The 27,989-nt window shown below is 37.5% G+C and overlaps 1 protein-coding gene across 2 annotated transcripts in view; it reads left to right on the top strand.

Moving 5' to 3' along the window:
• The window catches only part of LOC100588339 (cytosolic beta-glucosidase), a 134,063-nt gene that overhangs the window by 51,986 nt on the left and 54,088 nt on the right, over nucleotides 1–27,989 (top strand). Inside the window, exons 3-4 of one of the 2 annotated variants that reach the window (XM_003258535.3) lie at nucleotides 1,320–2,116; nucleotides 2,890–3,013. The exons of the other annotated variant lie outside the window; for it this stretch is intronic. Of the exons in view, the coding sequence (XP_003258583.1) occupies nucleotides 1,320–2,116; nucleotides 2,890–3,013 (921 nt within the window). The remainder of the gene's footprint in view (nucleotides 1–1,319; nucleotides 2,117–2,889; nucleotides 3,014–27,989) is intronic. 2 annotated transcript variants of the gene reach the window in all.

Raw genomic sequence — 27,989 nt, 5'->3', positions numbered from 1 at the left:
TATCCCTTCTCATATGTTTAAATAGGACTCTGTAATTTATCTACTACTCTATTGTAATTGTTTATGAATTTCTCTGTAGTCTCTGCTACTAAGCTCCCTGAGGACAAGGGTGGTGTTTGTTTTGCTTATGTTTGTATGTCAATCATATAGTAGTTTCTCTATCAATGTGTATTTAAGGAATTAACAAACGATCGAATGAATGAAATACATACAAAAGCGTGAATTGTTATTTTTAAAAATTGAAGGCTCTTAAGTTAAGAAAAAAGAAAGTGACCTTTTCCTTAGGCAAACTTTCAATGCAACACACTTCTACATATGACTTCATAATCTTTATCCAGGAAACAACTTCTTAAAACAGGGCAGCTTCTCTTGTCTAAGCTTAGGTTGCCTCCATATTTTTAAATATAAAACCACATGAAATACTAACATCAGCCTCTTCCCAGAAAGCCTCTTCCAAGCTAATCGTCATCATTAAGCTAGACTCAGTGAATTCTTGACATAAATTCTGAGCCAGGGCATGTTCAATTTAGAAACTTTCTTCTGAACTCTGCAGCAAGCCTAAAAACTCTCTCTTACACACTTGCAGTCCTGGAAAAATCAGATGAGAGCCAGAGGTGGCTATGTATCCCCATGAACTATGTTGGAATTTTAGAGCAAACCTCCAACTGGGTACTTTTAATGTCCTAAGCCTCTGGCTGCCTGTCCTTGTAACCCAGATTCTGGGGCAGATGCTGAGCTCTCGTTCATTCTCATTAGGTCTCTTTTCCTAGACTTGTGAGACTAATAGACCTGGAAAAGCATTAAGGCAGTCATCTGGATCAATTCCTTTGCTTTATATTTAATACCATTGGATCTATGCATTTATTAAACAAATATTTATTAACCTCTAAATTTCTGGTACTGTCCCAGGATTTGGAGATCCAGAGGTGAATTAAACAAGCCCCCTGCTATCATGGGGTTTGTATTCTAGTGGGGCTAAGAGACAGAGATGAGCATACATGCAAATGCATGAAATAATTTCAATAAGTATGAAAATAACACAAAGTTAGATAACAGTGATCTGCCTAAATGTATCCATTTCAATACGTTTATCTTTCAATCATGTCACCCTATTAAACTCCTACTTCTTGATCAACTACTCTTTGGAATTCTCAATGTTTCCTCTCAGTCTTTCGTTGATTATATCAAGGAAGTAATAAAACTTGTTTTGAATAAAAGTCATTCAGAAAATTGTTTTTGATCTTCTCTCTTTTTAAAATTTATTGCCAACATACTCCAATAACTTTTCTTCTTAGGGCACTTTTTTTTTTTCCTCCTAGGAATTGATTATTACAACAAGATCATCGATGATTTGTTAAAAAATGGGGTTACTCCCATTGTGACACTCTACCACTTTGATTTGCCTCAGGCTTTAGAAGACCAAGGAGGCTGGTTGTCAGAGGCAATCATTGAATCCTTTGACAAATATGCTCAGTTTTGCTTCAGTACCTTTGGGGATCGTGTCAAGCAGTGGATCACCATAAATGAAGCTAATGTTCTTTCTGTGATGTCATATGACTTAGGTATGTTTCCTCCGGGTATCCCTCACTTTGGAACTGGAGGTTATCAGGCAGCTCATAATTTGATTAAGGCTCATGCCAGATCCTGGCACAGCTATGATTCCTTATTTCGAAAAGAGCAGAAAGGTATGGTGTCCCTATCACTTTTTGCGGTCTGGTTGGAACCAGCAGATCCCAACTCAGTGTCTGACCAGGAAGCTGCTAAAAGAGCCATCACTTTCCATCTGGATTTATTTGCTAAACCCATATTCATCGATGGTGATTATCCTGAAGTTGTCAAGTCTCAGATTGCCTCCATGAGTCAAAAGCAAGGCTATCCATCATCGAGGCTTCCAGAATTCACTGAAGAAGAGAAGAAAATGATCAAAGGCACTGCTGATTTTTTTGCTGTGCAGTATTATACAACTCGCTTAATCAAGTACCAGGAGAACAAGAAAGGAGAACTAGGTGTTCTCCAGGATGCGGAAATTGAATTTTTTCCAGATCCATCTTGGAAAAATGTGGATTGGATCTATGTGGTACCATGGGGAGTACGTAAACTACTGAAATATATTAAGGTAAATGTATGATTTTTTGTGTGTCCATGTACACCCAATTATGTGAAGGTGGGCAAGACAGGCATATGTGTATATATATATATATATATATATATATATATATAATATATATATATATATATATATGGACCTGAAAAAAGAATTACTTTAGGTAATAGCATATACATTTGCTGGCCTGGGAAGAGCAGATGAGGATTTGAGTTGATGAGGGGTAACTAGCTGGTAAAGGCTTCAAAAGCAGTGGTCAAAGTCTAGGATTTGTTGTTAAAGTTACTTGTGGCTATAGAAGTAATTTGGACATATTTTTCAATCTGATGTCACAACTATGATTATAAAAGACATTTTAAGGATTGAGACAACTGGATCCTTTTTTTGAGTCTCAGCTATACTGGATGACATCCAGTTAGCTAAAATTAAAATTTCAAGTACAGGTTTTCAGGACCCCTCCTGTGGGAGATGTAGAATGTAGCTGCTGGCAGGACTGAGGGGTTAAGGAGCAGTGACAATCAACAGATGCTGATGGAAGAAAGATATTTCTGTCTTCTCATTATAGTAAGAGTCATTTGACTGTCTTCATGGACAGTTTTGCGTTTCCATTGTTAGTTATAAAAGGTCAGTGCATGGAAAATTAAGTTAATAGGGTCAGTGCAATTTGATGAAAACTAGTTTTGGGATTGTAGCTTACAGAAGATAGAGGGTAATGTACCTGATTTTATGAGCTTTCTTTTTTTAAAACATCTGTTTGGAATAAAACTTTTGCTCTTTTTTTCTAGGATACATATAATAACCCTGTAATTTATATCACTGAGAATGGGTTTCCCCAGAGTGACCCAGCGCCTCTTGATGACACTCAACGCTGGGAGTATTTCAGACAAACATTTCAGGAACTGTTCAGAGGTACCGTTTGAAATGATGAAAGATCAATTGTGCAAACTTAATATAATTTTCCCATTTGCTTATTTGCATTCAGCAAAGACTAATAATGTTTGAAAGCTGAAATCCATGTAAATCAATGCAAAGCCATATAATTAGGAGAGGGGGAAAAAAGTATTTAGGAAAGAGGAAGTGGAGGATTTTGGCCTAGCTACCACCTCCTGAAATCGAATCAAGTAAAAAGCGACTGTCTTCAGCATTTTGTGACTCCCGGGTGAAGGTGACAAGAACAGAAAGAGTGGTGGCTGTTGGGAGAGAACATCAGTTATTACAAAAAAGATTAGCACTGATCAACTATAACATGCTTATTTGCATATTTTAATATCCTAACTACCAAAGAAAATGAAATGACAGGATTTTTAAAGAACCCAAATTAAGCACCTGTGCAATAAACTTAAAAATGGCATAAGTCCTCCATCAATGTATGTTGCATTTAAGCTGTAACCAAGCAGCCCAGTTAGAAACATTTTTATTGTCATATGGAAAATGTGAGTTGTGTTTTAAGATAATGTTATTTTAGTACCTCTTTTTCCTCCATGGAATTCTTTTCATATGAATTCTTATCATATTTGAAAAGAATATGATCCATATCATGAAGGAATAATCTTTAACTGGTAACACACATTTCTAGGCAAGTTAGCACCTCCTCTCCTATTATTTGTTGCTTCCCAAATTTAATTCCTCTTTTTATTTTTTTTGAGACGGAATCTTGCTCTGTCACCCAGGCTGGAGTGTAGTGGTGCTATCTGGGCTCACTGCAAGCTCCGCCTCCCAGGTTCACGCCATTCTCCTGCCTCAGCCTCCTAGTAGCTGGGACTACAGGCTCCCGCCACCATGCCCGGCTAATTTTTTGTATTTTTAGTAGAGATGGGGTTTCACCATGTTAGCTGGGATGGTCTTGATCTCCTGACCTCGTGATCTGCCCACCTTGGCCTCCCAAAGTGCTGGGATTACAGACATGAGCCACTGCACCTGACCAATTTCTCCTTCTTAAAAAGGAATCATGTCATAGCAACAAAATCCAATGTAAAATGAGACTTTAAATTTCCTTTTTTTTTAAACCATGATAGCCACACTTATTTCTTATCATTCTGAGAGGTTCCGACATTATTCTTTCTAAAATTATTCAGTATTACACTGGTAATAACCAGAAGGAATTCTGGAAAGTGACACAAAGTGGTCTTTTTCCAAAACCTGAAATTTATTGACTGGATCCTTCACTCAGGCCTGGAGTTTATTGGCAGAGAGCAATTGGATTCTTGCAATTTGACCCAAGTGAAGAAATTATTTTGTATTACACACAAAATAGATTCTTCCGGGTAGGAGTTCATCTTCTGATAAGAGAGGGAAATCTCTAGCTTTCTGAGATTCCTCTCCACTTCTCCCTGTAGATGGGTCCTTTTCATAGTTAATCTGTTGATATTCCCAGGCTTTATCCTGAAGAACAGATAGGCTAGTTACTACCCGGCAGATTTATGGATGGCTACAGGGAACACAAATGACTTGCCTAAAATTGCTCTGTGTATTTTTGGGAAAAGAGAGATAAAGAGAAATTGCTTTTTTTTTTTTGTTTCCATTCCCAGCCTGGTACTCTGTTCAGCCCTAATCATATAGAGGCATTTTGTTGTTTTTTCAAATAGCTTCAAGTACTTTATACCATCCTTTACATCTTTAATGCTAAACGCTTAATGATCAACCCCAAACTAAGGTGATTCAAGGATAGAAAAGTAACAGAAGGTAAGAGTGGAAAACGAGAAAAGATTTGGGTTTCTAAGAGACAGGAGAGAATAGGGTTAGGACAAAAAATATGTTTCTCAATTTGTTGAACTTCTATTTTGTCTTCAAATTACTTGATGAGAGGTTTATTAGGCATATAAAACATTTGTTGTCTACAGCATCTGTGTTCTCTTCTGAATCTTAACAGTAGGCTAGCTATATTCACTGTAATAGACACATACTATTTTTGTTTTGCCTTTTAAAAAAACTAGACTTTTAAAATGTGTAGAAATGTATATATTGAGAAGAAAAACATATGCATAAATGTATTTATTCTGGACTGGGTATAGTGGTGTGGTAACTTTTTTTTTTTTTTTTTTGAGATGGAGTCTCGCTCTGTCACCCAGGCTGGAGTGCAGTGGCGCGATCTTGGCTCACTGAAAGCTCTGCCTCCCGGGTTCACGCGATTCTTCTGCTTCAGTCTCCCAAGTAGCTGGGATTATAAGCGCCTGCTACTACGCCTGGCTAATTTTTTGTATTTTTAGTAGAGACCATAGCCAGGATGGTCTCGATCTCCTGACCTCATGATCTGCCCGCCTCGGCCTCCCGAAGTGCTGGGATTACAGGCGTGAGCCACTGCGCCCCACTGTGGTGTGGTAACTTTTTTATGTATTCTCGTAGTGGACACCAATTATTTCTGCTGTGGTGCAACTCTCTTTCCCCTTTCTTCTATAAAATACTCACCTCCCCATCTACATGCTTACCACAGGGACATCCATGCAAGTGGAATACAATCCTCCTCCTTGAGCAGATAATTGACTGGTCCAAACGTAGGCACAGGACGTGAGCTGGGACAATTTCAGTTCTTCCCTGGGACTTAGAACGTGGACCAATTAGTTTCTTAATCTCTTGGACTGGGTTGGGTGGATGTAGCTTTGTGAGCCACTGGTGACTCGGTTCTACCCTGTAAGCTTAGGCATAGTGAGAAGGGAAGATATCCATGCATTAAAGGAAGGGAAAGTAAACATGGAGAACTTCCAGACAGCACTGGAGCCTCTGCTTTTCATTTTTCCTGAGATCTGTCTGCATGCAAGTTCTTGAGAGACATTACTTTCATCATAATAAAGTGCTGTTTGTGCTTAATCTTATTCTAATTGGACTTCTAACTCTTGAATAAAAAGAGTTGTAATTGATACCATCATCACGTTTCCTTCTCAAAACAATGATATGAAGTCATTACTCCTACTTTATAGATGAGGAAACTGAGTTTCAAAGAGGCTACATTATTTGCTAAAGATTATAAAGGCACTAAGTAGTATTTCCTGGAACAAGGCTGAATGCATGTAATTATTATTATTATTATTATTAACTATCTGGTGTGAGATATAATCTGTGAGTTCAGGCCTCTCTGAGTTAGAGTGTTTATTTGTCCCACCACACAGAAACTTTTCCTTATGCTTGGTTACTTTGGGCTTGCATGTATTCTTTCAAAGTGCTTCATGCTCTCTGTGAAAGAGCGGACAGGTTCTGTGACCTTGAGCAAAGCTCAGACGCCCCATATCCTAGTTCTCATCAAAAGAGCAGAGCTGACCTTGCTAATCAATTTTCTGAGACTCCTCCGAGGTAATGCTGATGATCTTGGTTGGCAAGAACTTTAATATTAAGAAGCACCCTGTGAGCAATTAAAAATAATAACAAGCCAAGGAAGATATTCCTGGGAAGCGCTGCAGGTGAGAAGTCACCAAAACCCAGGGAGTCAGATGGATGATGGCTCTGTGATTCCCAGGAACAAAGCCTTTCCTCTGACATCACACATATGGACAGGCACATAATGACACTATAGATGGATCAATGGGTCCACTTGGAGGTCTTACTGATCTCTTCAGGTAGATTCCCGCAGCAATTAATCGAGGATTAAAAGGTATGCTAATGTTTCTGTTTCCTTCTGGAATATGAGAAAAAAAGAGAAAAAAAGTCATTTTAGAATAAAAAGAGAGAAATCAGCTAGTGCCTTTTAAATTTTGCATTGCTTAATTGTATTAAACACCTTTTAATAGGTTATATTTTAAGTAATGTAGAGGCAGGTGAGAGTAAAGGATACCAAAAACTTGAAATAACATATAACTAGATTTGCATTCCAGATCTGCAAATTATTCAATAAGGGACCTTTAGCAAATTGCTCAATCTGCCTAATCCTCAGTTTGTTTATCTATAAAAATGGGGATAATGTTTTTTTTTTTCCTGGCGGGGTTATATTGAGATTCCATTTCATGAGCTAATGTGTAAAATTCCCTTAGCAACTGCCTGATCCACAGTAGCTCCTTAACCAATGGTAACAGTTATTATTATTAACAAAATGTGCACTCTTAAAAACATATATATTACCTCCAAGTTATTCTCGTTATTAAAAAAATGCCATTCCAAGACTTATTATTTTTCTATCCCCCCCACAAATTATAGCAGACTATTTCCCCATATTTATGTGTTTCTCTTCCTTGTTGAGGAACTTCTGGATGTGTGTTATAACATTGGTCCTCTGGCTTTTTCTAGTGTGAATTGCACTGAGGAGAAAGCAGCACCTCCATTCATTATTTCCCTGTGGGAGGTGACCAGATTAGGTGAAAAGTCAAATCATTGACAGCGGAAACTGCTGTCAAGCAACTGGGAATTGTTCTGCTACTTGAATCTTTGTATATGTTTAGGATTCAATGACATTCAAATAGTTAAAATTTTCTTGTATCATAGGAATTTTTATTATATTCATAACATTTATGCCACTGTTCGATACTTCAGAGCCAATGGGCAATTTTGGCTTCACATGTAGATGCATACAAATGGATACCTCTCCAGTCTAAATGCTTTCATGGAGATGAGGAAGGATGAGGAGCCAGGGGCCATTGCTCCAACGGCCGGTACTGCCCCCATCACCTAAATTATCTTGAAAGGGGATCCAAGCGGTGCTCAACCTGTTTCTCATACCCACCCAGCACATGTGTGCTTTTAGCCTGGCTTATGATCCTTCCTCCATCTGGAATGCCATGCTCTTTGCTTTCTTCCTGGCCCACTTTTGTTTGAAGTAGATGAGCGTGCTTGAAGTCAGAGAAAACATAGGTTTGAGACCTGATTCTGCCCATTATGAGCCCAAAACTTTTGGGAAAATTCTGAAACAGGCAACCACTTCAGTCATCTAATCTCTAAAATGGGGATAATAAGAACATTGATCTTCTAAAGAGTGGTGAAAAATGAGCAAGATAATGCTTATGATGCCTAAAAAAAGTATGGCACATTTCCTAAGGATTCTGGAAATGATTAATTTTTTTGGGGGGTGGGGGTGCTGTGAATTCTCTGAGGGCTGGAGCTTTGTCTTTTTTTTATAATTAAATCTTCAACTCTAAGCACCATGACTGTTATATAGCAGTGTTATACACATATTTGTTGAATTTGGTTCTATCATGGAAAGGCTAGATAATGAATAATGAGAAATAAATGACTAAATGGTTGGGAGGCATATTTTCTTTCCCTGAAAAAATATACCCCACACATTAAAAAAAAATGCAGCCTTCTGAAAAGTTTCTGAGCCAGTCCAACTTTCCAGGCAGATCCATGCCTGAGTTAGCACAGCGGTAGATGATTGCAGAGAAGGTTTGTTAATGACCAGCTTTCGGCTTTTAATGACAAAACCCCTCAGCAAGATGTCATCGAAGTTATTGAAGACTTCACTGAAAGTGTTGAAGCTGATACATTGTAACAAGAAGGTTATAAATCTTGCAGCTTGGATATACCACCAAGACAAGATGCTGAGCACAGAATCACCCTGCTGTTGTCTGTCAGCATTCTCCCTCCCCCTACGTCTTTCCCTTCCCACGGAGAGCAGGTAAAGGAGAAATACATCTATTTCCCAAAGTAGTGCAGACCTGGCAGCCACCTGCCTATGCCAATTTCAGATCACAGAGGCCCATTTAACTGCACAAAATGTGTTAAGCACCTGTGTTTTTCTAAATGTGCATTAGAAAAAAATCCTAAGCATTAGGGAAAGATCTCAAAGGTTAATACGGTGACCTTTTAGAAACACCAGCCAATTAAAAATCTATTGCAAGCTCAGAATAGTGTCCCAAATACCTGAATATAGATTCTCACTCTGTATCTATTGTTTTATTGCTTCTCAGAGGACATCTTTGTCACCTTGGCCCCTAGGAAGCAGTTCATGTCGTAACTCCTGTTAAACATAACTGTATGGCTTTGGGGCCACGTGGGGTGGGATTTGGATTGACTCAGCACTGCTAAGAAGGCTGCTCCTGGCTGCATTGGATGGCTGCTAGCCACAAGGGGCCAGGTCAGAACACAGAGGAAGAATGAGGTTGAAGGCTGGGCATGAGAATGGCTAGTGGGTGCTACTATACAGAGTGTGCAATTTTTGTTTTTTAATTTTTTTAATTGACAAAAATTGTATCTATTTATTGTGTACAACATGTTGTTTTGAAACATGTATACAATCTAAAATGCCTTAAACACATGCATTACCTCACCTATTATCATTTTTTTCATGGTGGGAATGCTTACCATCTACTCTTTTAGTAATTTAAAAGAATATAACAGATTGTTATTAATTATAATCATTTATGTTGTACAATAAATCTCTTGAATTTGTGCCTCCTATCCAACTGAAATGTTGTCTCTTTTGAAACAGCATCTCCTGAGTTCCCCAGCCCCATAAACGAAATCATTTATGTCTACATATGCTCTGAATGCCTTAAAATGTTAGATGTTATTCTCACCATCTACTCTCTGCTTCTATGAGATCCACTTTTTTAGATTCCACATATAAGTGAGATCATGTGGTATTTATCCTTCTGTGCCTGGTTTCTTTCACTTAACATAATGTCCTGTAGGTTCATCTGTGTTGTTGCAAATGACAGGATTTTATTCTTTTTAAGGTCCAATTGTAGGACCATGCTGTTTTGGTTACTGTAGCCTTGTAGCATAGTTTAAAGTTGGGTAATGTGATTTCTCCAGCTTCACTCTTTTGGCTTAAGATTGCTTTGGCTACTCGGGATCTTTTTTGATTACATATGAATTTTAGAATAATATTTTTCTAAATCTGTGAAAAATGACACTGTATTCCCCATTTTCTTTATCCATTCATCCATTGTGGACACTTAGGTTGATCCCACATCCTGGCTATTGTGAATAATGGTGCAGTGAACATGGGAATGCAGATATCTCTTTGACATACTGATTTCATTTCCTTTGGATACATGGTAGTTTTATTTGTGGAATTTGAAAAGTCATGAAGAAAATAATTTCTTATGTTTGTGTCCCACTAGTCTACATATGTAGGCCACACTTAGACTCAGCCAGGGTTTACAGAGTTAACCTTAAAAAGGGATATGCCAGATGCCCTTCTCATTTATTTCCCCCTACTACTTCCACCCATGGCATACTTGTCGTTTGCCCTTCCTTCCCACTGGTAAGCATGGAAGAGTAGAATGCATCGAAGTAGAAAGTCTGAAGGCTTTGGAGAGGAAAGATGAACAGAGTTCTCTGCTCTAGTGGTGTGTCTTTGGGTAAGTCACCATTGGAAAATGATGAATTTCTCTAAATGTGAATTTCCTCATCTGTAAAATGGGACTAATGCTAACTGCTGTTCTGCCTAATCCAAAGACAGTTGTGAAAATAAAATGAGATCATTTATATCTACATATGCTCTGAACACCTTAGACTGTTAGATGTTATTCTCATATTTGATATACGTACTTTATGCTTCTGTTTAAGGAAATTCATCACTCTGGTCAAAATACATTATCTGGACCTCAACATTCTCCACTGCCAAGGAAAGGGGTTGGTGCTCATTATTTGGGTCTTTTCAAAGTCTAGATTCTCAGATTTTATGAATTTATTTTCCTGCACATTTCTATACTGCTATAACATTGTGACCAATTTAAGGGTTTTTAGAGAACATGTACTACGACCAAGTGATTAATATAGTGCTTAATAAAGCCAGAATAACACACACATACACACACACATTCACACATACACAGAAATATATATATATATATACACACATATAATTTGTGTGTCTCTAGCTACCTATCTGTGTAAGTTTATGTAAGTTTTTTGATGAGCTACTTCACCACACTTGTCTGGTGAGGCATATATTGATGTGGTCAGAAACTTAAACCATTTATCAGGCACGTTCTCTTAGAAACATAGAACCTGGCATACCTGCTTCACAAGAACAGGTTTCATGGAGTTGCCCATGTGAAAAGCAGCTTGATCACACATCAGAGAATCTTTCCTTGTGCTTTTTAACTGGAAACAATTATCTTCTCTGTCTGTAGTATTCCAATATCTATGCTGTGCCCCAACTGATGGACATCACTTTGGGCTTTTTAACTCAGTTTCGACTACTCTGAAGTGATACCTAAAGTCTCCCACCATCTCAGGTCCAGTGAATTTTAAGAATACAATAAAGCCTTAAAAAAAAAATCAGATGATTTCAAACTAACCTTTCTTTTTTTCTTTTTTTTTTTTTTTTTTGAGACGGAGTCTCACTTTGTTGCCCAGGCTGGAGTGCAGTGGTGCGATCTCAGCTCACTGCAAGCTCCGCCTCCCAGGTTCATGCCATTCTCCTGCCTCAGCCTCCTGAGTAGCTGGGACTACAGGTGCCCGCCACCACGCCCAGCTAATTTTTTTTTTGTATTTTTTTAGTAGAGACAGAATTTCACCGTGTTAGCCAGGATGGTCTCAATCTCCTGACCTCGTGATCTGCCCGCCTTGTCCTCCCAAAGTGCTGGGATTACAGGCGTGAGCCACTGTGCCCGGCCGTAACCTTTCTTTTCTTCATGAAAATGTATAGTGTAACAGGAAGCGGAAGCAGAAGCTCAGTTTTTGTTTTCACAACTGTGAAAAAGACCAATAAGGAAAACAATTGTTATTTATCTGAAAAAAATTAGCCTTTCCAATATGAAGAGTTGGCTGAATGGAAACTAGAAAAAGGGGAAGGGGGAGAAGAGAAAGAATTCAATAATGATTTTTATTATTTATTGATTTATCTATTTTTTTTTCTATTCCCTAGATAGCTTCAGGGAGGATTCAATAATGATTTTTAAAAACCGTTCCAAGAGAGAGCCATGTTGGAATATTTTAGTGATTAGAGGGCTACTGGAATTGAAGCAAGGTGAATTTCTCAGGTTTCCCCCAGAGTGTAGATGAAATGGTCCTCAAGCATCTGTCTACATTAGCTCTTATTCCCTGATCTCCAGAATAATCTGGTTACTATCTGCCTCTTAGTCATCTTGGGAGTGAAAAAGCACTGCCTTTGAATGAAGCCAGTAGAGTTCAACTTTAGTGTGATTCACAGGTGTTGCCTGGATAACTGTGTTAAGGATTCTGTTGGATAGCTATGGGCTCATGGAAAGAATCAAAAGAAGTAGATGGTCAAATGATATCTATTTCTGCTCATGAAACTTAATATGAGTTTTCCCATGCTTGGAAAGAGATATTCCTCATTGTAAATTAATACATTGACGTTAGGTTTTGCAAATAAAAATCTTGTTCATTAGTAGGGATTAGCTCTTGGTGCAGTGAAAAAAAAATGAAATGATGGATTTGCGGTGCTGATTATCAGACCTTAGGCGGTGCTGATCTCACCAGTTCTATAACCTTCCTCTCTGTAGTCTTCTCATCTTACCTTTTTATAGCTTCAATGTTGCTTATATTGGTCAGTTGCTCTACAGTGATATAAATATTGTTTCTGCCAACTTTCACAGACTCCTAATTGTGTGAATTACTGGTTCACTACCTCCTATCTTATTTTTTTCAATAGTGAGCCTGATACTATGTAGACAAAAATCAGCAATATTATGACTAAAAACATTAAAAATTGATGCCATGACCACTGCATAGGCTTCTAACTGCAGTATTGTAACAAATACTTGTTGAATAAGACAATTGAATATATGGAACCTGAGAGATACTTTGATTCTTGAAGATGATATCCACGATAATCTTTGAAAAAAAAAGAAGAGCATTTTCAGGAGAAAATGAAAGTTATTAAAAGGTAAAAGAACTAATAGGCAGAAGAAGTGTACCTAAAGATTTTATTCACCATTTTTAAAGACAAAATTCTCACCAGAATAAAGTTTTGGAGTTTTGAGCTATATACTCAGCATTCAGTAAGTGCTCAGTAAATGTTTAATAACTGAAAGGATATTGAGCCTAGATTAGCAGAAAAACTGACTTACTTCTGGGAATTTCAATGAAATATTAGACTTATGCCACCATTGTGCTTTTTTGACTTCTAAAGAAGTGGCAGATTATTTATTCTATTATAAACAATTTGTATGTATTGGAATATGCATGAAAGCTAATTATGTCCTTTTGGTATTAAACTTTGTTTGGGACAACAATAATTTAAATATATGCTAGAGTTTTAAAGCTCTCATGTATAAATTCTCTTAAGCTCTCCGTGCTTCAGTTTCTTTAATTGAAAATAAAAGGGCTGAACTAGCTGATCTTTTGGGATACTGCCAGCCTAAGAATTTTGTGACCTTCTAGATAGTCATTCTGCAGAAGTATGTCACGGATCACATTTTATTAGAACTCTTGATAATTTCTTAGGCTATAAAATTTAGTCCAAGGAATTATAATTAATGGTCTTTTTTATACAAAAAAAAAGCCTCTCTTCATTCTTCTTACCCAGCTACCTAATTCGAAATTTAACACCTTTCTTATATGGACATAAAATTAGACCTTGCTCTTCAATGCGCTGTTTCTATTGATATTGATTCAGGTTCCAGGTAACATTTTCTTGACCTTCAATCTGAGTGTTTCCTCTTCTATTCATTCACATTGAAAATGAACCTCACCTTTCTTTGCTTGAGAAAGTTTTCCCTTGGAGTTCATAGAGTCAGAAGGGCACTTCAGACTCAAGTTTAACAAAGTTACTGTAGAGAGCATAAAATCTCAGAGAGGAAACTGGATGAGCCAACTCATTTCAAAGCATTAGTATAAAATCCCCAGCTGAACAACTTCACAGCAGTTACAATCACCAGCAGTAAAATCACCTTTCAAAACACGATTATGGCAAGAGGCACCTAATCTATTAAATTTTAAGATAGTTAGGTATGCGTTTTTGAACTTTGCCATAAATGCATAATTTAATTCAATTAGATAGTGTAGTAATTTTAACTTTACATATATTTAACTTGAACTCTAAACTTTTGTTTCTGGGTAAGATCCTGAATTAGAAGGAGGGATTATGTTGCAGCGTTTTCAGAATTACAGTCTCATCATAAGTCTGTGCAGAGACTTCACATAGGCCAGTCTGTTTTTCTATTCTGACTTTTGAGCGTAGAGCTTATTCCAATCAGTACTGCTTTTACCTCAAGTTACTGTTTAGGTAGGATTTTCTTCAATACAATGAAAATATCACTCTGGTGCTAGAGATGAAAATAGTTTCTTTTAGAAAGTAGTTCTTAAGGTTTATCTGAAAAGGCTATGTGCAGAGATGGGGGAGGGAGGCCCGTCTCATTCAATAGGGTCATCTCATCAACAGCAAAGTCTCCTGTGTGTTGAGATTAGCTAATGAAACAGTATCATGGCCTGGGATTAGTTTGTGCTATCCTAAAGCTTGGCCACATTTCCCCCCTTGTTTGTGAAAGTCTGTTATAGGAATCACTGTCTGCTTTAAAAATAAGTGAAGCTATTGTGGATGGAGGAAGAAAAGGCATTTGAACCCTGAAGAATTTTAATTGGTGCTGGTGAGTGAAGATGAACAAGAAGCCATCGATGATTCAGGTGAAAACATTAATGAGTGGGGACTAAACAATAGATAATAGGAGTAGGGTAGGAGGAGGAATGTTTAACATTTGCTGATGAAATAACCTTTTTTACTGTCCTGGCAACAAGTGGAATTCATTTCTTTAATATTTAGACACATCTCAAAGTCTCAAATAATTTTAAATGACCATATTCTTTTATGAGTCAGAGTCAAGTCAAATATGTTTCATAGTTGAAAATGAGGAGAATAATAAAAAATTAGATCAGCACATAAAATATGAGTAAATGAGTCTATTGTAAGGTATACATTTATTAGTAGATCATTTTTATGTGGTTGAGGCTCTGTGAGTTTAGTTCCTTAAAACATTTTTTTTTTCCCAAAGATGTTCAGGATATGTTCTTGATACTTTGAACGAGCAGTTGGCCTTAAAGGAAGCTTCAAAAATATTTCATGGCCAAAGTTTGCTGCCCTCATGAATAGATAGTAACAATGTCAAGAATAGTTCAGAAAAATCCTTTAGCAGTCCTAGAAAAACAAATAGCCTGACCCATTGATTGTGTAAAAGTTTTGTACAGACAGGCAGATAACTTTATGAATACTTTTATGCCGCAAGGATTTGCTTGTTTGACATACTGAAAGAGCATATTCTTTGATTGATTGATTGATTGACTTAGATTCAGGGGGGTACATGTGCAGGATGTACATAGATATATTGTATAATGGTGAGGTTTGGGCTTCTTGTATGTCACCCAAATAGTGAACATTATACCCAATAGGTAATTTTCAACCCTCATCCATCCTCCAACTCTCCTCACTTTTAGAATGTCTAGTGTCTATTTAATTTCCTTCTGTATGTCCATGTGTACCATTGTTTAGCTTCCACTTATAAGTAAAAGCATACAGCATTTAATTTTCTGTTTCTGAGTGATTTCTGTTAGGATAATGGCCTCCAGCTTCATCTATGTTGCTGCAAAAGACATGATTTCAGAAAGCGTATATTCTTTAAAGACAGATCCATGTTCAAAATCTGGCTCTGATACTCTTTCACGTTGTGAACCTTGGGCAAGTTATTCTACCTCTATGAGTATCAGTTCATCATCTCTGAAAATTTATTTTTGGTGCAGATTAATGGCATACTTCATATCCTAGAGCAATGCCTACCACATAAATCCTCCAAATGATAACTATTGCAGTGAATTATTTGTTACCAGCATCTAGTAACCAGGATTTTGGAAAAACTGCGACTTCCTGCACAGTCATCAAGCATTGATAATTTATGCTTCTACTGATGACCCTGGAATGCATTCTGAATAATTAGAGAAAGATTAAATTATAATCAGTTTAGTTTCAGTGTTAAGTGTATTTTAATTTATTCTCATTCTTTAAAAATTTGTAATCTTTCTGCATGTGGCAACAATTAACAAAAAACATTTGATTAGCTGGGGCACCACATTCCCTGACTATCAAGCTAATAAAGAGTTTATTGCAGGTTGTTGGAACTCAAACTATTCTCTATGCATAAACTGGGCATTTGCTGGATGGAATCTCTTCACACCAGTCTTCTATCCTTTCCCAGAGCCAGTGTGTTGACTGTTGGATATCTTAGATTTAATCTTTACGCATCCTTGAAAAACAGTCTTAGAACCTATACCAGGCCCTTTTTGTGTGTTATTTTGATGCAGGGTCCTAGTCCTGGTCATCACTTCTGATTTGGTGCAGATGAGGATCTAAGTCTTCTATCTCTGAGGTTGTCTGCTCTTTTCCTATGGATTTCTAGAGATGAACATCTCAGCTGACTTTAGTAATCTATTTTGGTGTTTCATCAACCTCTACTCTTACCCAATCATGTTTTGGACTTGTTCTCATTAGGCTTTTTAGGCTATATAACCTTCCTGATGAAAACTTCACTATGCATTTTATCATTTTTGTGGTTCTTTGAACTTTCCACTTTTTTTTCCATTTGTCTTTTTCCCCCCAACACACCAATGTCATATGTTGCTGTAAAAAGTGCCTTAACACCTGATTTGTGTTAAAAGGCATCACTTCAAAAATTCATTCATATTATTGTTCTTTTGTGATCTTGATTATGGTACATTTTCAGGCAAGCAGATTGATTTTTGTCATTTGATCGATCAACAATAGGACATAGGATTCATCAGTTCCTTTTCGTCTCCCTTATTCTGCCTTCCTTTAAATATCTGCCCTATCCCAAAGCCTCTCTTTGCAACCTGACACTCTCCTTTTTCATAGTGTCCTTCGCATCCCAGCTGACATCCCCAATACTTACTCAGTGAATGAAGTAAGGCAGAGACTGCTTGTTTCCCTTAAAGGGAGAGTGAGGCCAAGGGGAAAAACAGCTGTTAAATAATTTTGCACTGTAAGCCCAGGCAACTCTTGGGCCTGGTCTAAGGGGAGGATTGATTAGGATTCTCTTGTCAAACTGTAGAAGCCTTCTTTGGTCATGTGTGGGTGGGTGTCCGGTGAGAATCGGAAGCCTGGGTGCCTAGCCAGGAAGCAACAATTAGCATTTTACTCTAATTCTGTGATTTCTCTGATATGGAGCTCACTGGGTAGCTGCAGTTCAGTTGGTCAGGTAGGTTGCCTGTTACTGCTACTATGTGTAATTTCTCCCCAAAGTGATATTTTTCGTTATATAGACAAATATTAAAAGTCAGCAACTCAGTGGTAAAGCAGTCACTGTTCCTCTAGCTGTGGCACACCTCTATTTAGCTACTGCAAATACGTTTAATATTTGGCAAACTATATGTATATTATTGGGCTATTTTGAATTTTCTGGGAACTGTGATTTTGAGCTGTGCTGTGTTTGAATGATCAATTGCAATGCTTTGTTGAATAGACTTCTTTAAAAAATGTGACATTTTCATAAATATAGCATAAGATCACCTGGTAAACAAATGAATTTATGTTAATAGAAAGTGTGAAAATTTCAGAACATTCACAGAATTGAAGTTAAAGTATCTACATTATCTTTATGTATAGATACATTGTTGGTCACAGGAATGACATATTAGACTGGGTGTGGTGTCTCATGCCTTTAATCCCAGCACTTTGGGAGGCTGAGGCGGCAAGGGTGGGGGGGGCGGGGGTATCGCTTGAGGGCAGGAGTTTGAGACCAGCCTAGCCAACATGGTGAAACCCTGTCTTTACTAAAAATACAAAAAATTTCCCAGGTGTAGTGGTATGCACCGGTAATCCCAGCTGATTTGAAGATTGAGGCATGAGAATTGCTTAAACCTGGGAGACAGAGGTTGCAGTGAGCCAAGATCACACCACTCCACTCCAGCCCAGACAACAGAGTGAAACTCTGTCTCAAAAAAAAAAAAAAAAAGGAAAAAATTGCCATATTAATACATGTGTTGCAAAGAAGGAGACAACAGTCACTGGGGTCTACTTGAGAAGAGAGTGAGGGAAGGAGGGAGAGGAGCAGAAAAGATAACTATTGGGTACTGTGCTTAATACCTGGGTGATGTAATAATGTGTACAGCAAACCTCCGTGACATGTGTTTATCTATGTAACAAACCTTCAGATGTACCCCCAAACCTAAAATAAAAATTAAAAAAAAAAAAAAGAAAATCATTTCCATGGGATTCCAAATAAACTAACTCATGGAGTATGGAAAAAAAATGTGTGTTGGATGGTAGTTGAAGGCCATTTATATATCATATTCTTTAAATTTTGACATTTCGAATGCTGGATTCTCATGAATTTGGGTAATGACATTCACTCTAAATAATTTAGTGCTTTCTTTTATTTTAAGGGATATTTTATTAAGAAAATGTTCTTTTTGTATTTCTATTTTAAAAATATTTTTTTGTTAACACAAACATAGTAGTTTCCCCTTAACCATGGTTTCACTTTCTGTGGTTTCAGTTACCTGAAGTCAACCGCCAGGCAAAAATAATCAGTGGAAAATTCCAGAAATAAGCAATTCATAAGTTTTAAATTGTTCACCATTTTGAGTAGCTTGATGAAATCTCACAAAGTCCCCCTACCTCCTCCCGGGACATGAATCCTCCTTCTGTCCGGCATATCCATGTTGTCAACACTACCTGCCCATGAATCACTTAGGAGTCACCTGGGTTATCAGATCTGCTGTTGCAGTATCACAGCGCTTGTGTTGTGTTGATACCCTTTTTTTAACTTAATAATGGCCCCAAAGTGCAAGCGTAGTGATTCTGGCAATTTGGATATTTCAAAGAAAAGCATAAAGTCCTTCCTTTAAGGGAAAAAGTGAAAGTTCTCAAATTAGTAAGGAAAGAAAAAAATTGTATGCTGACATTTCTCAGATCTGTGGTAAGAATGAATCTTCTATCTGTGAAATTGTGAAGAAGGAAAAAGAAATTCATTTATAGTGTATATATGTTTTGGTACTACCTGTGGTTTTAGGCATTCACTGGGGGTCTTGGAACGTATCCCCTGTGGCTAAGGGGAACTACTGTACTGGAAAACCTTTGTGATTCGTAATAATTGTAGGGATGACAATTAAGAAATGTCAGTTAAATTGTTGAGAGGTATTAATTTTTGTCAATTATTGAAGATGGACCATTTTATTACATTGAGGTTCTTGATAAAAAGAAATACCAGCTCATAAATCAGTGGTAGGGAGGGAGGTGGGAGGATGTAAATATCCTAACCGTAGTTGTTGACATAAAGCCTGAACACTGGCTTGTAGCTTCCTGGCATTCAGGTCAAAAGGAATTCACCATTGGTTTTCAAACTGTGCTCTCTGGAGCTTTCTGATCTATGGAGATATCTTTGGGGACTCAGTTAGATGCACAGAGGGTGGGAGGAAAAGCAGAGCTCCAGGGCACCTCTGCTTTTATTGGTTGTGTATATTAGGAATCCATAAAAATTTTCATTTGAAAGGAAGACTCTGGTGCTAAAAAAAAAAAAAGGAAAATTGGAAGACCACTGAATAATAGGGATCTCATTATCAGAGGGGAAGAAACGTAGTAGCTCCTTTGGGGAAATAAAGCGCAACTTTCATTCTCTTTAACTTAAAAAAATGAGTTATTTCAAACATACAGAAAAATACAGGTACCCATATAACTGTGGCCCAGATTTAACACATGCTAATATTTTGTCATACACATTATACATGAAAAAGGAAATTAAATATTATTGGCCCAGGGAAAGTCCCTTTATATCTTTCCTGTATCTCCTTTCCGTCTTCCTTCACTTGGGCTAACTCTGATCTTGAAGTGTGTGCACTACACATTTTGCTACAAATTTGTACATCCATGGCCTATCTGTATATTACTTTATGCATTTTACTATTTACATAAATGGTGTCACACTATACACATGTATATTTTCAACATTATGTTCTTTGAGATTTATCCATGTTGATCCTTTTAGCTCTAAATCATTCTTTTTAGTAGATCTATAATATTCTGATGTGTGAAGAGACCACATTTATTTATCCCTTCTTCTGCTGATGGATGTATGAGGGTCTTTCCTTTTTTTCATTTTTATAAACAATGCTGCACTGAATATCCTTGAGTGGCTCATAGGCTGAAAATGCATTTCTTACATGGGAGTTTATGAGGCAGCCCTGCTGCTAGCCCACATGATATCTTTGTACCATTAGAATGAAGATTCCCTTCCTCAAAAATGTTACATTTTTAAGAAAATGGTTGCAAAGACTATGCAAATTTACAATGACTTTATATCAACAGTGTTCTTTAAAGTTTTGACATTAAAAAAAAGCAATAGTTCTATATGTAGGGGATGCTACCATAGAAACCTGTAGGGTATAAAGAGGTTGGGCGAACTAATGTGTTTAACAGGTTAGAAGCTAATCTGAATAAAAGACTGTGGTTAGCCTATATAAGAGGTTTTTCTAGCTAAATGCAGGGGCTGGGGAAATTGTTTTCTTCAGAAACGGTATGTTGCAAGTAAAGAACACAAGGAAAGTGTGTAAGGCTTTTGATTGTTCCCAGGTTACAAGGCCAATGGCAGGCCCAAGTGATGTTGTAAGGGAGACCTTATCCATCAGTTTTCCCCTTTCCAGAATACAGCCCTCAAGACTGTCTATGCAGACATGTATACAGTGCAGGCTGCTACCAGGCTCCATCTGCTAACACAACAGTGTGCTAACAATGAAGAGAAGTTGCCTAGGGAAGACAAATAAGCCCTTGCTCTGGGAAGGAAAGTTTGAATTGTATCCAGAGGAGGTAGTGAGCCTCCCAGAAAGACTGATGCTGTAAGTCCCAATACACTGAAATAAGTTCATGTTCGTCCAAGTTCCATTGGTCCTCACTAGATGGCTTTGTCTGGGGAGGGAAACAACTCCACAGCAGGCAATGCAATGTCTTCTCTATTCTTTATGAAAGTTAGTAGAGGAAAAATTCTTTCCTGCTTTGGAAACTTACTTTAGAAATTAAATTTGGAAGTACTCAAGAGTAGAAGCCTCGTGGAAATTGTTGGATATTCTTCATGGAAGCAATTATATATGTTGTGGTCATTAAAGATTTGCCTAAATTAAGATGTGGTAACATCACTCTCTGTTTATATCTGCAATACTATTTTCCATCCTGGGAATCACTGGGCATTAACATTAATATTCACAGTCTAAATTATACCCAGAAGACAGGATCTACGATGATTGTGTGTATGGAGAAGCCTATTAACTTCTGTTAATTCTTTTAAGAACTATCAGGTAGAAGACTAAAAAAATTCATTTTATGTTGTTGTAGAGGGCAGAACTCATGCCAGTGGGGGACCATTACATGAAGACAGGTTTTAGTTCAACATTAAGACAGAACTTTCCAACAATTAGAGTGGCTGAGTAAGAGAATGAGTGTCCTCAGGAGATCATTAGAGGCCTGTCAATAGATGGCAGAAAAGCAGATGCCAGATTCCCATCTGCCAAAGATGCTGTTGGGAGGATGACTGCTCCATGTGGGAGGGTCATTCCACAAGTGCGTACAATCACCTGCTATTTATTAAGTACCTACCGTGCACTTGCTTTCATCGGGGATAGGGAATGTTGTAGGCACAGCTGCTGTCTGGATGTGATCATCTTCCAATCCTAAATTCTGTGAATCCCAGGGAGTTTTAGCCAGGGCCCTGATGAAATTTTCACAAATTCCACATTAGAGCGGTCTGAAGTAATGAGGTCTCACAATGTGGCTAGCCTAGTGGTAATGCCTAACCTTACTCCCAGCAGGAAGGATATGGCGCAGAACACCACTTCTTAGCTAAGACCTGCTTTTGTCCCTGGATTTCAGCTTTGGCTTGGCTTTTGTGACGTGAAAGATCTCAGTATATTAAAGTTAGTTTCTTTTCTGTGGTTCACTTCCTTCTGGTCTTGAAAATTAATATAACTTCTGAGCTCCAGATGATGTGTGTCAGCTTTATTTAGTCAAACTTGTCAAGATAAATATTTTTGCATTGGAATCGAATCTCTGTAATTTCCATTCATGACAAAAGCATGAATTACAAAGTGGAGACTTTATAGAATTATAACTAAATACACTTAATTCTTTAAAGTCAAGTCTGCCTCAATCACAAAGTGTTTGACTTGGAAACCTCCTTTAGTCCAGTAGAGAATATAAATAAATAAATAAATGTATGGAACAGTTTTGAGATTAGATCTGGATATTACATTATGAAGCTAACGTTTTGGTCTGAATTCTCTGGCCTATGCTGAAGACACGACCTTGGCTGCCTCATGGATATGGCCTCTCTGTCTTTCACACACTTTAGAAACAAGTGTGTTAGAGTCCCATTAATGCACATAATGGCTTCTGCAGCTCACTGATGCACATGCTATCACAGTGACCTGAAGAGTTAAAGTGCCCACTCCTTAGGCTACTTCACATTGAAGCCACTTTGACCCAGAGTAGACTAAGACCCCATATATTCAATATTTGCTTTCATTAATATATTCATAAATATACAAAATCCTTGAGTGGTCTTTTAAACTATTCCTTTGTTATATAGTCTGGGGCCCTAGCTATTTATTCTATTGGCTGAAGTTTCTTTGTGTGTGTCAGCTTTTCATTTATGGACTCTGAAATTAATCCAGTTTAAAATTATGCTCTTCAAATGTAGTTCAGATAATTCTGTTTTGAGGAAGAAACGTAGTACAGAGGGAGTCTTTCATGAAAACAACTTTCCCAAGCCATTGCTCCGGAGTTGCTAAGGGTGATCAGCCAGCAAAGCCCAAAGTGTTCATTTAGTATGACATGCAAGTATTTTAAAAGGATCTTAGCTGGAAAAGCAATATAGTTAGCAAATTAAAAATATTAAAATGAAAGTTTGCACCTTCTGACTAGGGAGAAAACAGTACCCTTACATTGTTCCTTTTTTTTGTTGTGTTTTTCCTGCTCTGTGCACAGTAAAGATTTGTGGCACTGCTTCTTTTAAAAACATTTTATTTTACTTTAAGTTCTGGGATACATGAGCAGAATGTGCAGGTTTCTTACATAGGGTATACATGTGCCATGGTGGTTTGCTGCACCCATCAACCCGTCATCTAGGTTTTAAGCCCTATATGCATTAGGTGTTTGTCCTAATGCTCTCCCTCCCTTTGTCCCCACCCTCCGACAGGCCCTGGTGTCTGATGTTCCCCTCCCTGTGCCCATGTGTTCTCATTGTTCAGCTCCCACTTATGAGTGAGAACATGTGGTGTTTGGTTTTCTGTTCCTGTGTTACTTTGCTGAGGATGATGGTTTCCAGCTTCATCCGTGTCCCTGCAAAGGACATGAACTCATTCCTTGTTATGGCTGCATAGTATTCCATGATGTGTATGTGCCACATTGTCTTTATCCAGTCTATCAGTGATGGGCATTTTGGTTGGTTCAAGGTCTTTGCTTTTGTAAATAGTGCTGCAATAAATGTACATGTGCATGTGTCTTTATAGTAGAATCTCTTTGTAGTAGAATGATTTATAATCCTTTGGGTATATACCCAGTAATGGGATCGCTGGGTCAAACGGTATTTCTGGTTCTAGATCCTTGAGAAATCACCACACTGTTTCCACAATGGTTGAACTAATTTACACTCCCACCAACAGTGTAAAAGCGTTCCTATTTCTCAACATCCTCTCCAGCATCTATTGTTTCCTGACTTTTTAATGATCGCCATTCTAACCAGCACGAGATGGTATCTCATTGTGGAGCACTGCTTCTTAATCTTGGCTGCACATTGTAATCACCCAGAAAGATTTAAATATACTGTCATTTGGGTTTCATCCCCCGCTGGACATGTAAATATCTTAATGTCTGGAGTGCTGCATGGGCATTGGGGATTTTACAAGTTCTACAGGAAATTCTAATATACAGATAATGCAAAGAATGATTGATTTGAGGGCTTTGATCTTCTAATATTAAAAAGAAATCTAAAAATTTCTCCGTTATTATTTGTGGAGTATCGTTTGCATGGAACCTAGACTGCCTGTGAATGTAAGAGTTGAAAAACTCTCAGTTTTTGAGATACTTCACTTGGTATTCTCACTTATGTTGGGCCATTGTGAGATGGTAGATAATTTTTCTGAAAAAGACTTCAGGAAGAGTTTGTTACAGGTGCATTGTTTTCAGAGCATTTCCGAACTGCATTGTTTGAGAATGTAATTCTGCTGCCTTTGCACATAAATAGCAATTTATATGTGTCTGAAATTCTTTTTATTCTTCACCTCCTCCTCTTCTTTCTCCTCCTCACAGGAGGTCACAAAGATTTAAAAACAAGAGAAAAAATAAAAGACATGAGGAACAGATTCAGAAAATCCAAACTCTATGTAAAAATATACTTTTCTTCTTCCTCCTTCTTTTGTTTCCTTCTAATTAAAGTTTTGCTCCATTTTCTTCTGAACATTATTGTTGGGGAAGAGAAGTCTGTAGATAGACTGATTTTTATCTCTTTGTAAGTGATTAAGTGTCTTCATGAATGCTTATAAGAATATTTATCCTTGAAATACATACAGATGATCTCTGTCTTTTCATTTACATAATCCGTCAGTAAGCCATTTGCAACAGTAGTTTCAGGTTTTTTGTAAGCTCAGGAAAAAATTATGCCATCATGTGTATAATAATTAGGTCAGCCTCATCTGTACCATGATCTACAACTGAGAACTAATTTTTACGTATAGATTATTGGATTTTTCTTATCTAGTCTCCATGTCTATTTTTTCTCTTATATTTGAATCTTTTTACATTTCTCTGAGATTTGGACAGATTTCCAACCCTGTCTTCCACTTTACTGATTTGATTTTCAGCTATGGCCAATTTTCTGATCTCTACCACCACCACAGTGATTTTTTAATCCAGCAACTTATTTTCCCCATGTGTTCTTTCCTGATCTTATGACTGTTTACTCTAGTTTCATAAATACAATAAGAGTTCACATACTGTTGAGATAAAAAGGCAAAATTTTTCTAAACATGTATACTTTTCTAGCAGTAAATCCCTTTCAGAGTTGATATGGTTTGGCTGTGACCCCACCCAAATCTCATCTTGAACTGTGATTCCCAGAATTCCCACATGTCATGGGGAGGTGACTGAATTATGAGGGTGAGTCTTTCCTGCGACGTTCTCACGATAGTGAATAAGTCTCATGAGATCTGATGGTTTTGAAAATGGGAGTTTCCCTGAACAAGTTCTCTTCTCTTGTCTGCCGCCATGTGAGACATGCCTTTCACCTTCTGCCATGATTTTGAGGCCTCCCCAGCCACATGGAACTGTGAGTCCAATAAACCTCTTTCTTTTGTAAATTTCCCAGTAATGGTTTTGTCTTTATCAGTAGTGTGAAAACGAATTAATACAAGAGTCAATTATTTTCTGTAAGTTTTTGGAGTAGTTTTTTTTCTTATGAGGGTCAGTAGCTTTTCAAGGGTCTAATTGTTTTTCTATTCATTTGGGAGGGATCCAGGCTGTGATTTTCCTGCTGATGATGTCTACCTTTCACATGAGTTTTCTCTACTTCCTGTACACGCTGATCCGTCCTCCATTCTTCCTTCACCCTGGTGCCATCTACCCTCTCTCAAGCAGAACAAACGAGAAACTACATTTTTCGGCAAACGGAACACATCTGTTATGGTTTTCAGAGGTATTACAGGTTTTACTTACTATATATTTTGAAATATTCCACAGGAATATGGAAATTGGGAAAATTAGCTACTTGTGCTCACACTAACAGATTATCTAACGTCATGATAAATCTTTGGAGAGTAATTTTTCCACCCAGCTTACATTTACGTCCTCAGGATATAGTTCTATATGGAAAATTACTAAGTCAAAGAATATGACCTTTTATTTTTTATATTTTATTTTTTAATTTTTAAAAATTTCCAAGAGCTTTTGGGGTACAGGTGGTTTTTGGTTACATGGATGGGTTATATACTGGTGAAGTCTGAGATTTTAGTGCACCCATCGCCCGAGTAGTGTACATTGTACCTAATGTGTAGTTTTTTTATTTCTAGCCTCCCTCCCTCTATCTCCCTTTTGAGTCTCTAATGTCCATTATATCCCTCTGTATGCCTTTGCATAATCATAGCTTAGCTCCCACTTATAAGTGAGAACATATGGTATTTAATTTTCCATTCCTGAGTTACTTTACTTAGAATAATGGCTTACACCTCCATCGAAGTTGCTACAAAATACATTATTTCATCATTTTTACTGCTGAGTAGTATGCCATGGTGTATATATGCCACATTTAATTTATCCACTTATTGGTTGATGGGCACTTAACGTTGGTTCCATATCTTTTCAATTTGTGAATTGTGCTGCAATAAATATATGTATGCATGTGTCTTTTTCATATAAAGACTTCTTTTCCTTTGGGTTGATACCCAGTAGTAGAATTGCTGAATCCAATGGTAGATCTATTTTTAGTTCTTCAAGGGATCTCCATACTGTTTTTTACAGGGGTTATACTAATTTACATTCCCACCAGTGGTATACAGGCATTCCCTTTCACCACATCCACACCAGCATGTATTGTTTTTTGACTTTTTAATAATGACCATTCTTGCAGGAGTAAGGTGGTGTCACATAGAGGTTTTAATTTGCATTGCCCTGATGATTAATGATGTTGAGCAATTTCTCATAGTCAACAAGTTTGTTGATTATTTGTGTATTTTCTTTTGAGAAATCTCTGTTCATCTAATTTGTCCACTTTTTGTTGGGATTATTTGTTTCTTGCTGATTTGTTTGAGTTCCTTGTAGATTTTAGATACTAGTCCTTTGTCAGATGCACGGTTTACAAATATTTGGTGCCATTCTGTGGATTGACTGTTTCAAAGTGTATGCACTTTTAAAAGCACTTAGATATATATTATCAAGTTGATTTCTAGAAAATTTTCTCTTAACACTTGTTAGGATATTCATTTTGCCACATTGTGTTAGTCTGTTCTCACACTGCTGTGTTTTTTTTTTGTTTTTTTTTTTTTTTTTCCTGAGACGGAGTCTTGCTCTGTCGCCCAGGCTGGAGTGCAGTGGCGCAATCTCGGCTCACTGCAAGCACCGCCTGCCAGGTTCATGCCATTCTCCTGCCTCAGCCTCTCCGAGTAGCTGGGACTACAGGTGCCCGCCACCACGCCCGGCTAACTTTTTGTATTTTTTTAGTAGAGACGGGGTTTCACTGTGGTCTGGATCTCCTGACCTCGTGATCCACCTGCCTCGGCCTCCCAAGGTGCTGGGATTAGAAGTGTGAGCCACCACGCCCGGCCACACTGCTGTTAAAGACATATCCAAGTCTGCATAATTTATAAGGAAAATATGTTTAATTGACTCACAGTTTCACATGGCTGCGGAGGCCTCACAATCATGGTAGAAGGTGAATGAAGAGTCAAAGTACATCTTAGTCTTACATGGTGGTAGGCAAAGGGAGCATATGTAGGTGAACTCCCCTTTATAAAACCATCAGATCTCATGAGACTTATTCACTATCACGAGAACAGCACGGGAAAGACCTACCCCCATGATTCAATTACCTCCCATCAGGTCCCTCCCATGACACGTGGGAATTAAAGAAGCTACAATTCAAGATGAGATTTGGGTGGGGACACAGCTAAACCATATCACATATTATCACCAATACCGAATGTTCTTTTTAAAACACACATGCACACAACACAGACTTTGCTAATTTGACATGATACATACATTAAAAGTATATATTTATTTTCATTTACATTAAATTACAGAGAAGGCAAAATATTTTATTTATTAGTTTATTGGAATTTCTTCTGTCGGGTTTCTGTCCATGTTATTTGACCATTCTATCCTGGTTTTTGTGTTTAGTGTGTATTTTTTAAAAAACAATAGCCGTTATAATAAATGAATGCCATTTCACCCAGCAATCCCCAGGAAGTTATTTAGAGACAATGATGATTCCAATATATGAAACAAAGTCTTCAATTTTTAAATATTTTAAAATATTGAATCCATTCATTATAATCTTGGCTGCAGTTT

This window comes from Nomascus leucogenys, chromosome 20 (genome assembly GCF_006542625.1).
Source record: "Nomascus leucogenys isolate Asia chromosome 20, Asia_NLE_v1, whole genome shotgun sequence".
NCBI classification, from domain to species: domain Eukaryota; kingdom Metazoa; phylum Chordata; class Mammalia; order Primates; family Hylobatidae; genus Nomascus; species Nomascus leucogenys.
Note: the sequence above shows the minus strand (reverse complement) of the source record. Positions and strands in the feature narration are given on the sequence as shown.